This window comes from Suncus etruscus, chromosome 16, assembly GCF_024139225.1.
Source record: "Suncus etruscus isolate mSunEtr1 chromosome 16, mSunEtr1.pri.cur, whole genome shotgun sequence".
NCBI lineage: Eukaryota > Metazoa > Chordata > Mammalia > Eulipotyphla > Soricidae > Suncus > Suncus etruscus.
The window spans coordinates 20,323,164-20,338,888 of NC_064863.1; the positions used below are offsets into that span (position 1 = coordinate 20,323,164).

The 15,725-nt window shown below is 39.7% G+C and overlaps 1 protein-coding gene and 2 non-coding genes across 3 annotated transcripts in view; 1 reads left to right on the forward strand and 2 right to left on the reverse strand.

Moving 5' to 3' along the window:
- Positions 1-15,725, reverse strand: part of DHX15 (DEAH-box helicase 15) — a 60,521-nt gene that overhangs the window by 6,473 nt on the left and 38,323 nt on the right. Inside the window, exons 7-11 of the mRNA XM_049789995.1 lie at positions 8,375-8,461; positions 5,344-5,493; positions 4,808-4,916; positions 3,708-3,899; positions 991-1,113 (exon numbers count right to left, since the gene is read on the reverse strand). Of these exons, the coding sequence (XP_049645952.1) occupies positions 991-1,113; positions 3,708-3,899; positions 4,808-4,916; positions 5,344-5,493; positions 8,375-8,461 (661 nt within the window). The remainder of the gene's footprint in view (positions 1-990; positions 1,114-3,707; positions 3,900-4,807; positions 4,917-5,343; positions 5,494-8,374; positions 8,462-15,725) is intronic.
- Positions 8,823-8,953, reverse strand: LOC126033262 (small nucleolar RNA SNORA42/SNORA80 family). Its single transcript, XR_007504372.1, has one exon. It is a non-coding gene; the product is annotated as a small nucleolar RNA SNORA42/SNORA80 family (small nucleolar RNA).
- On the forward strand, positions 11,971-12,077 carry LOC126032986 (U6 spliceosomal RNA). Its single transcript, XR_007504143.1, has one exon. It is a non-coding gene; the product is annotated as a U6 spliceosomal RNA (small nuclear RNA).

The window sequence follows — 15,725 nt, forward strand, 5'->3', positions numbered from 1 at the left end:
ACTCTCGCACCACGAAATATCCTAAGAACATGATTATAAGAATGTTATTCTATCCTATGAATCTAGCATACACAGATTAATGAACAGTCTAGAGGAGGCTGGTTTTTTTTCTCATATTTTTCTATTGTTTTCTGACAACATAAAAACCACTCTATTATATTTCTACCTCTAATATAACAGATTCCATTAAATCCCCTAGATAGCCAAGAATATCTTTCTTAGGTATTTGCCAATTTTATAGGTGAGAAATAGCATCTCTCCCAACAAAGCAGCTTTTGAACTACAAGTTTACAGATTATTTACTTCACATTTTTAGTATTACCTGTTTTATTTATTTATTTATTTATTTATTTATTTATTTATTTATTTTGGGGTGAGAGATCAGGAAACTCAGTGACGTGGAGGATGATTCAGTGAAAGGTTCAAACTCAGAAAAGCCTGGATTTCAGTACTTTGTGGCTCTGTTATTCAGCTATACTCTTGGCAGTGCTCGGGGGACCATGAGATGACGGGATCAAACCCAGGATAGTGCAAGGCAGTGCCCTATCTGCTGTACTCTAACAGGCTTCAAGTTTGGTCCCCCGTGCCTGGCAGGAGCAATTTCTGAGCACAGAGCCAGAGTAACCCTGAGCGGCACCGGGTGTGATCCAAAAACAAACAAACAAATAAATAGAAAGGGGGCATGCAACTAGTTTGTAATAACTGTATAAACTATGCTATAAGATTGCATACAACTATTTCACTTTGTAATGCTGCTGTCATTTTCTAGGTTTCTAGAACAGGTGCTCTTTCCTTTTTAAAAAGCGAACAACTCTGAACAAGATAGGCAATTTCTATTTTAAATGCTAGTCAGGAGTTTTATCTAAAGTACCTCTGGGTTTCTAATGTGAAGTTGTCACAGATAATAAATGAAAGTGAGAAGAAGAAACATCTTATATGCTGCAAGTGACACCTAGACAAAAGAGTGCCTTCAATCTAAGTTACACTTACTTTGTTTAAAAGCGTGGTACACATTCAGCAGTGTCAGATGATCTCCATCTATGTGGGCAAATCTCATCTTGGCCTCATCTGCAGCTTTCTTGGCCTCCGTGGGGCGAACAAAACACTGTGGGACTAAACAAGGTTGGTATGGGCCCAACACAAACGCCCATATCGATGAGTCACGCATTCACAGATAGAGGAACAAGGCCTAGCTAGGTCAGTTCACAGAGCATAGGGCAGGGCAGGATGGCCTCCAACTGCATCTTGGACTGTTTACTACCTTGATTTGGTACATCAACACCTAACCACATCTGTAAGACAAGAGGGTTTCAAAGCTACAGAGCACCTGATTATTTTAACTAGATCTAAAAAGTAGGCATCAAAAACAGCTCTTCTGAGGCCATCAAGACACTAGAAAGCTCAACTTAAGTTCCAAAACCAGTGCTGATAGCTCTACCAATAACCAGAATTATGGTGTCAACAGCTTTTTAGGTAATGGGATTTTTCAAAAGATCATCCACTAAATTGTGAATGGCTACGCACTTAAGCTATTATTTGTCTAGCGTAGGGCTAAAAAACAACATTCAAACCCATCTTACTGATGCCTTTTTACGACAATTGTTTCCCTAGTGCTGTGGCTATCACCAACTGGTGGGTATCACTATTAGCACCGGTGAGCAGAAACAGATGTAAACATAGTATCATGAAATCTTGGGTTTTGCTGAGGCAGCAGTGGTGGAAGGTTAAAGCGCCTTTGAATTAAGAAAATTCAAAAAGGCTGGGAACACCCAACCTAGTTTTCCAGTACTTTAATGAAATCATTAATATATAGAAGTCCCACACGTTAAAAGGTTGACAATTAGTCTGAAACAGTCATTTCATGGGTCATCAAATTGGTATCTACAGTGTTTGCTATTAGAGCCTCAAGTCACATAAACTTAGTAGTTACAAAGCGTGTACTCCAGTTTTTGAAATACAACTTTCCTTAATTCACTTTACCAATTCCATAGTCATAAAAAAGCAGTATGAAAATAAATACTTAACAGGTTGGGACTTTTGTCAACACATCATTCAAGCTCTTAAAACTTTGTCATTAAAAAATAGAAATTATAACTTGAAAAAATGGGAATTGACAATAAGATCAAATACAGTATCATTATTTTCCCATACAATTACCCATTAAAATTGCCAAAGAAACTAGAGACAGTAAAACACGATCACAGTATGAGAAGTCTTGCTTAAATAACTGAAGCAAGGTAATTCATAAATGTGCAGAAATGTGTGAGTTAACCTTAAGTTAAGGTGAACTACCAAGTGTTTACACTGAAAAGAAGTAGCCCTCAACAAGGTCCCTGATTTCACACTATATCAGGACCTGTAATCTTCAGAAACTACTTAAGTGAAAAAACAAAAAAACCTGTTTCTCAGATGCTCAGCAAGATCCATTACTCCATGACTTCTTTCTCATCTTTTATTTTAAAATTATTCCCCACATATTCTTTGCCTGATGGACTATAACAACTAAGAGTTAAACCTATGTTTTGTACAACACCCATTAGAAGCAATGTAGTCTGAAGATTTCAACTGCACCAAAATTAACAGAATATCCTAAATTCAAAGAATAACTACATAGTATCCTTGAAAAAGAGAATCTGGAGAAACCAAAACTGGGCAAATAATATACAAGCTGATGATTCTTGCTCCAAACATTCTCTAAATACTTTAAGTCTTTGAATAGCTAGAACTGGGAGAATCTAGCAAAAACAGCATAGAAGGCAGACAACAACCTACCACCACCTCCGCAAGAGAGACTACAATTTAATTAAATGATTCAATACTGCCCTGCCCATCTGCTCTGAGTCTGATCAGTCATAACTCTGCAAAAAAGCATTTTAACTAGTTCTTAAATAAAAAAAAAAAATCACACCATTAAAATAAGCTATACATCTAAACTAAGCCAATTTTTTTGTATTTTAAGTATCCCGTAATTCTATTTAAAATTTAGAATATGAGGCACAAAATTTAAACATCAACAAAACCGCTCTGCAACTGAAAATCAGCTCTTCCCAGTATTGTATTTTGTCAATAAAATCTCATGATCTTCTATCATTTACATTTATGTGTTAATATTTCCTCTTCTGAAGCCTAATTTCCAAGTAGTGGATTGTTTTTGATGCTACTAATAATAGCACTATTTAGTCAATTTAAAGTTCTAAAATCCAAAGATTAGCAATTTTAGTTATTCTATCATTTTTCTGCCATTGTAAGTTAAGAAATGATTCAGATTAGACTTGAAGCTTAAAGTTGCACATTACCACTCTATTTACTTAATACTAAATTTAATATTCATGTTTGCATTGAAATACATGTTATAAGGCTCACTTTAAGTGAATTTTGATTTGTCATGGGCTCACTTAAGAGTGCTTAGTAGTACTAAAACCAAGTTCTTCCCTTACTTTAGCATAACTGAAAAACCTACCAAAGAATTCAGTTACCACCATGTTCAGACATATTCTCATAAATTTTATTTGCACTCAAGAGAGCCAATGTTACTACTATATTTTAAGTAACTGCTACAGCATTATGATGAACTATGTACAAGAGTTCCTGAAATCTATCTATAAAACCCATTATCATACTAACTACCATTACAAAGCAAAACCAAAAGTGATGTCCACCCAAACTTTGAAAAGCTGGGCTTTTCTTCATTTCTTTCCCTCTATTACCTGACAACATAGCAGTAATAGATAGGACCTCATTAGAACAGTTGTAGTCACAACTTGCAATAACCATTTTAGCGAGCTGTGGATCGAGAGGAAACTCTGCCATCATGGATCCCAATTCCGTCAGATCTCCATCATCATTTAAAGCAGCCAGGTAATTCAAAAGTTCTAGAGCTCTCATCAAAGTTTCAGGAGCTAAGAGAAAAGGCAAAATCTTTTAGACAAACTGCCTTCAGCAAGCAAAAATGTGGTAAGACACGAACTGTTACAAACAATTTCATTTTTCATTCTAAAGAGGACCAAGCTGTCATCAAATTCAATTACAATGACCTAGCAAATAATGAACCATAAAATGGCATTTTTTCCTATACACTATTTAAAACTGTCTTCCTAAGTAAATTAAGAAACTTAACATGTGCATATAAACTACTTCTGGAGGAGGAAGATAAATACAAGTGTAGGCCACACAGTGTTCAGGAGTCATTCCTGGCAAAGCATGAAGCCTTTTTAGCCCCTCACAGGTCATTCTCACTCTAAAACAAAAAATTTTTAACAGTGAATGGGGTGCTTGCCTTGCACTGGTTGACCTGACTTTGATCCCTGACACCTCATGTGGTCCCCCAAGTCCCACCAGAAGTGATCTCTGAACAAAGAGCCAGGAGCAAAACCTGTACACTGCCAGATAAGCTCTCCCCCAAAAGAAATCTGTATTTTTATGCCAGTATAAAAATTTCCAGAATAATTTGTTTATTTTTTTTTTTGCTCACTTAACTGCCACCCCTTAATTTTAATACTAACATAAAAACGTGTCTTTTTTTGGGGGGGGGGGCCACACCCGTTTGACGCTCAGGGGTTACTCCTGGCTATGAGCTCAGAAATCGCCCCTGGCTTGGGGAGACCATATGGGACGCCGGGGGATCGAACCGCGGTCAGTCCTACGCTAGCGCTTGTAAGGCAGACACCTTACCTCTAGCGCCACCTTCCCGGCCCCATAAAAACTTGTCTTGACATAATACATTTGGAAGGTAAAGGTACAATGTGTAATACACAAAAGCAAATTTTGCTTAAAGGGTTTACTCAGAGAATTCCTAGAAAAGCCATACCTGGTGGATCCATAAAATCAAAATGCACCAAATCATCAATACCAAGTTTCTTCAACTGTAACACAACTGATCCTAAATTAGAACGCAGAATCTCAGGATAGGTGTTATCCTAGCAAAAAAAAACAAAACAAAACAAAACAAAACAAAAAAACAAAAAAAAACACACAAAGAATTATTTTGTTAAACATTCCTTAATCCTCTTGATGCCAGTAAACAAAGCATGCCAATTCTCCCCTCCTAAACTATTCAGACTCTGGTATTACTTCCATGAATGTGGGAGAGAAAAATGCTCAAAATCTTATTAAAGACACTTCTGGGGTAATTATTTCATAAAGATAAAACTATCTTACTGCTGGTGTCCACAATGACCTGTGGTATTGTAACAAAGGTATTTAGGTCAATATATGTTAAAACTTTTTTTAGGAAAAAACTAAGGAGCCTTTCTGATAGCAAAAGATGAAATAAATGAACCATTTACTCAGTACTATTTACCAGCTACTTCTCAAATCAGGAAAAGATATCATAAAACCCCATACCTGCATTTCTGTTTTGTAAGCTTTCTCTGTGTAAAGCCGAAAGCATTTTCCAGGTCTGGTACGTCCAGCTCGACCCGCCCTTTGCTGAGCTGAAGCTTTACTAATTGCTGTCACCAAAAGAGATTCAACTCTGATTCGAGGATTGTAAACCTATCGGAATAGAAACAACAAATGATTCATTCTTGAGCTACAAGCCCAAAGTACGACCTAAAAGACATACCCAAACTCATGGCTGATAGCCAGATAAAGTAGCACTGATCAGCACTATTGATCAATTCTGCCACAAAGAGCTCCTCATGCTTTTAACATTTAAGGTATTTCAGACTCCATCATTGTAAAGAAGGGGGAAAAAACCTCAAGCCCTTATTTAACAGAGAAAGCTCACATCACCTTTACTCCTCTAAGAATCTAAGTTCTATAAACTCTATTATAGCTTATGTATTGGATGCTGTGCTGAGGGCCCTTGCTTGAAAAGAACAAATCAATTTCAACACCTGATGTTTAATGTTGACATTCAGAAATGTATTTCCGGGGACAAGAGCAACAATACAGCAGGCAATTATGTTTGCCTTGCATCAGGCCAACCTGGTGGGTAATCTTTGGAATTCCAGATGGTTCTGCAAGCATCACTAGAACTAATTCCAGAGTGAAGAATCAGGAGTAGCCCAAGTATCACTGGATGTAGGGCTCCCCAAAAATGTCTTTGTTATTTTGGGGTCACAACCGGTGGTGCTCAGACCTTCTTCTGGTTCTTTGTTCAAGGGTTATCTCTTGGCAAGGCTTGGGAACTTTAGGGATAGTGGAGATCAAACCTGGATCAGGCACGAATGCAATTAAGCTAGCTACCTGCTAAACCGTATCTCCAGCCCTAAGAAAAATATTTTTAACACAGTTCAGAAGTTAAGCACTTCCAGTTTGACTGCCACGCATAAAGAATTCTCTAAATCTTTCTGACAAATGAGAGTTCTTCCAACATTTCTTGGTACAGCAGTGTGGAGTACCAAAGAACCTGTCAGTGGTAGGAGGCCGCAGTGCTAGAGGGTCGGTAGTGCATGTGTATAACCCTGCCTTGATTTCAAGAGTTCTGGACATATTAGCTTTAGCTCTTGCACTGAAAGAGTCTCTTTGACACTCCAATAACTTCAAAGTCGGGGGGGGGGGGGGGGGGCTCTGAGAGATAGCACAGCAGCAGGGCGTTTGCCTTGCATGATGCCAACCCGGGAAAGACCTTAGTTGATTCCCAGCATTCCATATGGTCCCCTGAGCCTGCCAGGAGCAACTTCTGAGTGCAGAGCCAGTAGTAACCCCCTGAGTACTGGCTGGGTATGACTCCCACCCAATAAATAAATAAATAAATCAAAAGATAGGGAGAGGGGGAACAACAGAGAAAGAACTAAATTAGAAGCCAGGCGATATCAACACAAAACTATCTAAGGAACTGGAAAATAGGATGGTGAAGGCACATGCCTAGCATGTATCCAGCCTAAGTCTGACTTCTCGACACTGAGCACTGATTGATTTGACCTTAGAGGCCCCCAGTACCTCTCGGGTGGCCTGGATCAAGAATCCCCAGAAACCAGAGTTTAGGCAGCATCATATCCTTGAGCCCCTGCCTTGCTTGAAGTATAGGCTATTAGCTAAGAATCAACAGTGAGACTCTTGGCCTCCTGAACACAATGCAGGAGCTATAATCCCAAAAGAACAAAAATTTGCTCAAAACAAAACCCAAATTGTTAAGCATTCACTACTTTAGGTACAAGTTAATTGGTATTTAGCACTGCCGCTAAATACGGACAAGTTCTTCAATCAACATGCTTTACTCTTCACCCAACTTCCTGCCTATCTCACCTGTAAAGTTAGACCCTCCCCCCATCGCTGGGAGGGGTCCATGGTTGGTAATTAGAGTGGCCTGGGGGAAAGGGAAAGGAAAGCTTCAGCAAGGGAGACACAACAGGTAAAGAAGAGACACAGGTTGGGTGCGGAGAGGCTGTTTAATTTAAAGCTCATGTGAGAGATATGCACATGGTGGTTAGGGCCTTGTAATAAAACAGGATGTCTCCTAAAACTTCATCTGACTACTGTGGGTCATTTCTTTGCCGTTACCCTGATACCTACAGACCTGCCAGGCCGAAGGGGCTGCAGGAATAGGCAGAGAAAGGCCTCACTATCATCCTCCATCCACCCATCAATGCACTGAAAGGATTATAATATTTAATACAACACTATGATAGCACAGGGGTAAGGTATTTGCCTTGCACGCATCCAATCCAGGACGAACCCCAGTTCGATTCCTGCCATCTCAGATGGACTCCTAAGCCTACCAGTAATGATTTCTGAACAGAGCCAAGAGTGGCCCCTGAGCAACACCCAGTGTGACCCCCCCAAATATGCATGAAACATAATTTTAAAGTTCTTAAGTCGGTTGCTAAGAGGACAGATCTATTGGGATTAGCTATACTTGGCTAAATATGGCTTCAATGAACATACAAATAATCACATGCATCAATCATCACTACATAGGAACACAGAACACTTCTCTTAGGGGAATGAATCCCCCACATTAATGTGAGGGGAGAGGGTAGGGAGGAGTGTGGGTACTCTTTGTGTAAAATTGAAATATATATTAAAAAAAAACACTTCTCATCTTTTTAATTTTTTTTTGTTTTTTTTTGGGGGGGGGCCACACCTGTTTGATGCTCAGGGGTTACTCCTGGCTATGCGCTCAGAAATCGCCCCTGGCTTGGCAGGACCATATGGGACACCGGGGGATCGAACCGCGTTCCATCCTATGCTAGCGCTTGCAAGGCAGGCACCTTACCTCTAGCGCCACCTTCCCGACCCCATACACTTCTCATCTTAAGCCCCACTCAAAAACCCTACGAGTAAACCAGTATGTAGATATGAGGCAACTGAAACATAAAGATTCATTATCTAGTGCAAAAGTTTGGGAATAAACAAAAGTAATTCTAACAAGTAAATTTCAATCATTAAATAGACAGTAGTTCCATTCAAACAGTATACTGAAAGATACCTTTTGCTTTGCAAATCCAGGATCAATCACAAATACCACACCATCAATTGTCAAAGAAGTTTCTGCAATATTAGTTGACACCACCACCTGTTAATAAATAACAGTATGCAAATTAAGTCACAAAATTAAAACTATCAGCCATTCACCACTTCACTAATTTCAAAACTAATCATTCTTTCAATGGCCAATAGTTTAAAGATATTTAAGAATTCAAAATTTCCCTTAGCTCATCACAGCAATTTACTTAAATCATTTCTATAAGACATCCCTGAATCATACTAATTTTGATTACTCAAATAGGATACCATAAAATAAAACGGTGGTTAAAGTGCTAAAAGGTTCTTTATAGAATGGCTCCCTGAAATGGTTAATACCCACACCTCTAAACATTAGACATGCCTATTTTCCTACATCAGACACTATTGCTAAAGAAAGCCTTTCTTTTTTGCACTGTGTGACCCGCTTCAGTGCACACAGCCCACTAGCTAGAGCCAGGCAATGGTTCAGGCCCACAGCTTGCTATGGCATGGGACACGAGAGGCCCAGGGGGACGGCAATGCCATAAATCCAAACCCATGCAGTACTGCAGGTAACTACTGTCAAATAGATCGCTTTAAACAAATGGAAGGTAGAAGGAATGTGTCTCAAACTGTGACATATTTTATCAAGTATGCAATCTCAAATCCAGGCCCTCAATCTCACGGACACAGATTACCCATTACTAGGCAGCTGGACAAAAAGCAGTTATTAAGGATTAATCAAATTTTGACTGTAATGTTTAGGTACAGATTCCCGAATCTATATGGCTACCTCTTTGTAGTGACTTGGGAGATAAGGTTACGAATTACAGAAATCTACCTTCTTTAAAGCCACAAACTGGAAGCATTGCCAAATTGTAACAGAAGCCACCACCCCCATTTCTCTCCCCAAAATTTATCTGTGATAGTAGTTGTCACCTACTTTGGGAAATACTATGTTAGAGTATTTACATATGAATGCTCTGTACTACTTAAAGCTAAAATAATAGCAATTCTGGCACCATAGTTCAGCAGGTAGGGGTGCTTGCCTTGCACATGACTAACATGGAATTGATCCCCAACACCCCATAGGTTCTTTGGGCCTACAAGAGTGATCCTAAGTGCAGAGGCAAGAGTAAATCCTGGCATTTCTGGGTATGGTATAAAAACAAAGAAACAAGTATTACTTGACTTTATGTTCAAAGCAACAAGATAGCTCAAATAGAGAAATGAAGCCCTGGGTTTGATATGGAGCAGGGAGAGGTAAACAAGCAAGGTTTCTTTCTTTTTTTTTTTACTGAATCTAGTTTTCAGTAACTGTTGACATTAAAAGGAATACATGAAATTGACAATATAACATCAGGTTTGGGGTTTTTTTTTTTGGGGGGGGGTTGGGCCACACCCAGTGACACACGGGAAATCGCTCCTAGCTTGGGGGGATCATATGGGACACCTGGGGACGGAACTGAGTCTGTCCTAGGTCAGTGAGTGCAAGGCAAACACCTTTTGGCTTGCACCACCACTCCAGCCACCAGTTGTTTTGTTTCTTTTTTTTTTTTTTTTGGTTTGTTTTTAAAAAATAAAGAGAATCATGGTTCTAAGGCTTTTTCAAATACTAAACAGTAAGCTCGCTAACAAAGACTCAGGTAAGGCTGGGAGGAGAATTCCAAGGAGCATATGCTTTGCATGTGGGAGTTGAGGTTTCTACTTTGACACAAAATGCTTCCTACCCTCTAAAAACCTTCCAAGTGACATTATTTTTCAGCAATATCTACTTAACAAATGGAATCAGCATTACTTAAGAGCCTATGACCCTAAGAAAAAATGGTGTCCTGGATATTAAAAGGTAAGCTTGGAACATAAGGGAAAAAATACATACGTACAAAGTTGAACCAGAATACCACCAGGTAAAGTTAAATAAAACACCATTCATCATGCAGGGTAAAAGGATAAATAAATAAATAAAATGCTAAAACACTTTGTACTTGGCTTGGGACCTCAGCCATTGAGTCAGCTAGTATCCTAGGTGTAAGCAGAACAGAATCTTATTCAAAAAGATCAGAATGCAAACTATCTCCAATTCTGTCAAATACACGACAAAAGTAAACGAAAGGTACTGTTCTTAACGTTAATGTTCGGGGGAAAATGGAAGATGCCTTAGAAAGATTCAAACCTCGCTAGTTAAGGAACAATCATAAAAATATAAACTAAACACCCTATGGTAAAAAAAAAAAAAAAAAAAAAAAAAAAAAAAAAAAAAAAACCATGATGTCAGTCTCGATTTTGTATTTACTTTACTTTTTGGTCTTTGGGCCAAACCCGGCACTGCTCAAAAATCGCTCCTGGCAGGCATGGGGGGCCACATGGGATGCAGGGATTCGAATCACCATTGGTCCTGGGTACAATGCAAGGCAAACACCCTACAGTTGTACTATCTCTCTGGCAAATAAATTTTTTATTTTGGAGTTGTTTTTTTTTGGGGGGGGTTTTGGGCCACACCCGGTGACGCTCAGAAAACCCTCCTGGTTTGGGGGACCATACGGGAAGCTGGGAGACCAAACCACTGTCGAACCAGGTCAGTCCTAGGTTAGCGTTTGCAAGGCAGAGGAGCCTTACTGCTAGCACCACTACTCTGGCCCACTTTTGTATATACTTTCAAAAATAGTATTAGGGACCCAGAGAGATAGCACAGCGGTGTTTGCCTTGCAAGCAGCCAATCCAGGACCTAAGGTGGTTGGTTCGAATCCTGGTGTCCCATATGGTCCCCCGTGCCTGCCTGGAGCTATTTCTGAGCAGACAGCCAGGAGTAACCCCTGAGCACCGCCGGGTGTAGCCCAAAAACAAAACAAAAAAACAAATAGTATTAGGTAAGCATTTCCTCCACTGAGGTGGAGCAACAGAACATCAGGTAGGGAGCAAGCCCAGGCTTGAAGATCCCAAAACATAGCTGGGTGTGACTCAAAATCAGAAAACAAGCAAAACAATCTCCTTTTTCAAGATGCCTAACAGAATTCAATCACTCATTTACCTGGATAATTCTCCTTCAAAGCAAAATCCAGAGTTCTTAAGACACTACTAAATCCTATTTGAATACAATAGTATCTAAGTTAAACTAGTTTGACAATCTTTAGCCACCAGAGGACACTTTGGGGGCCTCCAATTCAGTAAGGTCTTAATTCCTTAAACTTACTTCTTTAAATGGCCTGGCTATATCACACTAAGTAAGCTATCTTCAATAGTGGATCATAAAGTCTCTATCTACCAGGGGTCTTCAACCTACGGCCCGCGGGCCACATATTGTATTTGTTCCCATTTTGTTTCTTCACTTCAAAATAAGATATGCAGTGTGCATAGGAATTTGTTCATAGTTTTTATTTTCACTATAGTCCGGTCCTTCAACGGTCTGAGGGACAGTGAACTGGCCCCCTGTTTAAAAGTTTGAGGACCACTGATAGAACCAACTCCACAAGGATCATTTCTCTTTATTGAGCAATGTATACTCTAAAGGCCATTTTAATTAACAAACTATAAAAGTTACAGGATGTCAAGCTAGTTGTATGAACAAAATGAAAGAAAGTTGTGCTCGCTTCGGCAGCACATATACTAAAATTGGAACGATACAGAGAAGATTAGCATGGCCCCTTCGCAAGGATGACACGCAAATTCATGAAGTGTTCCATATTAAAAAAAAATGAAAGAAAGTTAATAGAATTTTAATACCATCAGTCTATAAAACATCAATTATCAGTCAAAAGAATCATAGAAGGGATTGATAAGTTTTTACACATATACAAAGCTATCATAGCTTTGAGGAGCTATTTCTGAGCAGACAGCCAGGAGTAACCCCTGAGCACTGCCAGGTGTGGCCCAAAAACAAAACTAAACAAAACAAAAAGTTCACAATAGGGGCCAGAGAGTTAGCACAACTGGAGGCATTTTTCTTGCAAAGGGCTGACCTGACCTGGGACAAACTGCATTCAGTAAGGTCCCCTGAGCCTGCCAGGAGTGATTTCTGCGCTCGGACAGGAGTAGCTCCTGAGCACAATTGGGGCATGGCCCCAAAATCAAAACAAAAAAGTCACAATAAAGGAACCCAGAACTATTTGTAAAAGGAATGCCCATAATACTTGGGGAAGGGGGGGAGGCATACCCTGCTGTATTCAGTGATCACTCCTGATGGGACTAGGGGGACCATAGGGTATTCTGGGAATGGAACCCAGGTCAACCCAGGTCAAGATAAGTGTTCTACAAATAATTGCTCTGGCCCCATAAAACATTGTAAATCAAGTTTGCACTTAAAAGCCAAAAGGCTATTTTGAAAGCTCTGCCACAATTAAATCATAAACTCTTAGAATATCATACAATTCCTACTGATAACGACTTATGACTTAAGACCACCCTTTGGTCTCTAGTCCATTATTTTAAAATAAACACCCGACATGAAGTGCTTTATTTATTGCTCTGGTCCTGCTACCTCACTGTTTTCAATGAATACTAATACCTCTTTCCAGGAACTATTCTTATGCCACACTAAAAATTAGTTCATGACTGGAAGAAAAGCAATAGTTCAGTGAGCAAGAGCACTTGCCTTGCATGAAAGTGGCCCTCCTTCGATTCCTGATAGCACATGAGGTCCCAAGACCTGCCTGCAGCAGAGTACAGGGGTAGATGTGGTTCCTGAGAACCACTGGTTGTGGTTCAAAATAAATAACAAATTCAACAAGAATTGTTTTTGCCACAAAGAGTCCACTCCTTCTGTACAAGTTATTGTTTCCCTAAGAATGCTGGCTTACCAAGATTTTTCACTCTTAATGAGGATGAACCAATGACAATGAAGTCTGGCCAATCTCTCAGTTCATCTAATGGTGGTCATATTTATCTTAAGAAAAAAGGATGGGTCCGGAGAGATAGCACAGCGGCATTTGCCTTGCAAGCAGCCGATCCAGGACCAAAGGTGGTTGGTTCGAATCCCGGTGTCCCATATGGTCCCCCGTGCCTGCCAGGAGCTATTTCTGAGCAGACAGCCAGGAGTAACCCCTGAGCACCGCTGGGTGTGGCCCAAAAAACAAAAAAAGGAAGGAAGGGAGGGAGGGAGGGAGGGAAAGAAAGAGAGAAAGAATGAAAGAATGAAAGAAAGGAAAGAAAGAGAGAGAAAGAAAGAAAAAGAAAGAAAGAGGAAGAAAGAAAAAGAAAGAAAGAAAGAAAGAGAGAGAGAGAGAGAAAGAAAGAGAGAAAGAAAGAAAGAAAGAAAGAAAGAAAGAAAGAAAGAAAGAAAGAAAGAAAGAAAGAAAGAAAGAAAGAAAGAAAGAAAGAAAGAAAGAAAGAAAGAAAGAAAGAAAGAAAGAAAGAAAGAAAGGACATTATTGAAATAATATCCAGAGACAATAGAAAATAGGGCTGAAAAGACAGGCCAAGATATGCCTTACCACAAAGAGTGGTGAGTGCAGTCAGAAAAATAGAACGCCTGTCTTAATATAGGCAGGGAGTGTAAGAGATGGGGGTCATTGTGGTGGGAAGGTTGCACTGGTAAAGGAGGGGATGTTCTTTATTTATGACTGAAACCCAGCCACAAAATGTTTGCAATTATGGTGCTTAAAAATATTATTTTAAGGGCCCGGAGAGATAGTACAGCGGTGTTTGTCTTGCAAGCAGCCGATCCAGGACCTAAGGTGGCTGGTTCGAATCCCGGTGTCCCTTATGGTCCCCCGTGCCTGCCAGGAGCTCTTTCTGAGCAGACAGCCAGGAGTAACCCCTGAGCACCGCTGGGTGTGACCCAAAAAACAAAAAAAGGAAGGAAGGGAGGGAGGGAGGGAGGGAGGGAAAGAAAGAGAGAAAGAATGAAAGAAAGAATGAAAGAAAGGAAAGAAAGAGAGAGAAAGAAAGAAAAAGAAAGGAAGAAAGAAAAAGAAAGAAGAAAGAAAGAAAGAAAGAAAGAAAGAAAGAAAGAAAGAAAGAAAGAAAGAAAGAAAGAAAGAAAGAAAGAAAGAAAGAAAGAAAGAAAGAAAGAAAGAAAGAAAGAAAGAAAGAAAGAAAGAAAGAGAGAGAGAGAAAGAGAGAGAGAGAGAGAAGAAAGAAAGAAAGAAAGAAAGAAAGAAAGAAAGAAAGAAAGAAAGAAAGAAAGAAAGAAAGAAAGAAAGAAAGAAAGAAAGAAAGAAAGAAAGAAAGAAAGAAAGAAAGAAAGAAAGAAAGAAAGAAAGAAAGAAAGAAAGAAAGAAAGAAAGGACATTATTGAAATAATATCCAGAGACAATAGAAAATAGGGCTGAAAAGACAGGCCAAGATATGCCTTACCACAAAGAGTGGTGAGTGCAGTCAGAAAAATAGAACGCCTGTCTTAATATAGGCAGGGAGTGTAAGAGATGGGGGTCATTGTGGTGGGAAGGTTGCACTGGTAAAGGAGGGGATGTTCTTTATTTATGACTGAAACCCAGCCACAAAATGTTTGCAATTATGGTGCTTAAAAATATTATTTTAAGGGCCCGGAGAGATAGTACAGCGGTGTTTGTCTTGCAAGCAGCCGATCCAGGACCTAAGGTGGTTGGTTCGAATCCCGGTGTCCCTTATGGTCCCCCGTGCCTGCCAGGAGCTCTTTCTGAGCAGACAGCCAGGAGTAACCCCTGAGCACCGCTGGGTGTGACCCAAAAACCAAAAACCAAAAAAAAAAAAAAAAAAAAAAATATATATATATATATATATATAATTTTAAAATAAACATGGGCCGGAGAGATAGTGTGGAGGTAGGGCGTTTGCCTAGCAGTGGTTCAAATCCGGCATCCCATAAGGTCCCCGAGCCTGCCAGGAATGATTTCTGAGCGTAGAGCCAGGAGTAACCCCTGGGCGCTGCCAGGTGTGACCAAAAGCCGAATAAATGAAGGAACAAAGGGGCCAGAGTGGTAGTGCAAGCAGTAAGGCCTTGAGCATGCTAGTCTAGGATGAACCTCATTTCTATTCCCAGGCGCATCCCATATGGACCCCCAAGCCTGGAGCGATTTCTAAGCACATAGCCAGGAGTAATCACTGAGTGTCACCAGGTATGGCCCAATAACCAAAATTAAATAAAGTAAAATAAAGAAATCCATTCTTGATTAATCCATTCTTTTTCAAATGAGTTTAAAAAAAAGTCAAACATGGATGCCTTATTCTATGTCAATTGTACTCAACAGTAAATTAAAATTAATAAACATATATAAAGTACAAGGGCCCATGAGAAATTTCTCTGGAGCAGTGGTCCTCAAACTATGGCCCGTGGGCCACCTATTGTATTTATATCTGTTTAGTTTCTTCATTGCAAAATAAGATATATGCAGTGTGCATAAGAATTCGTTCCTAAGTTT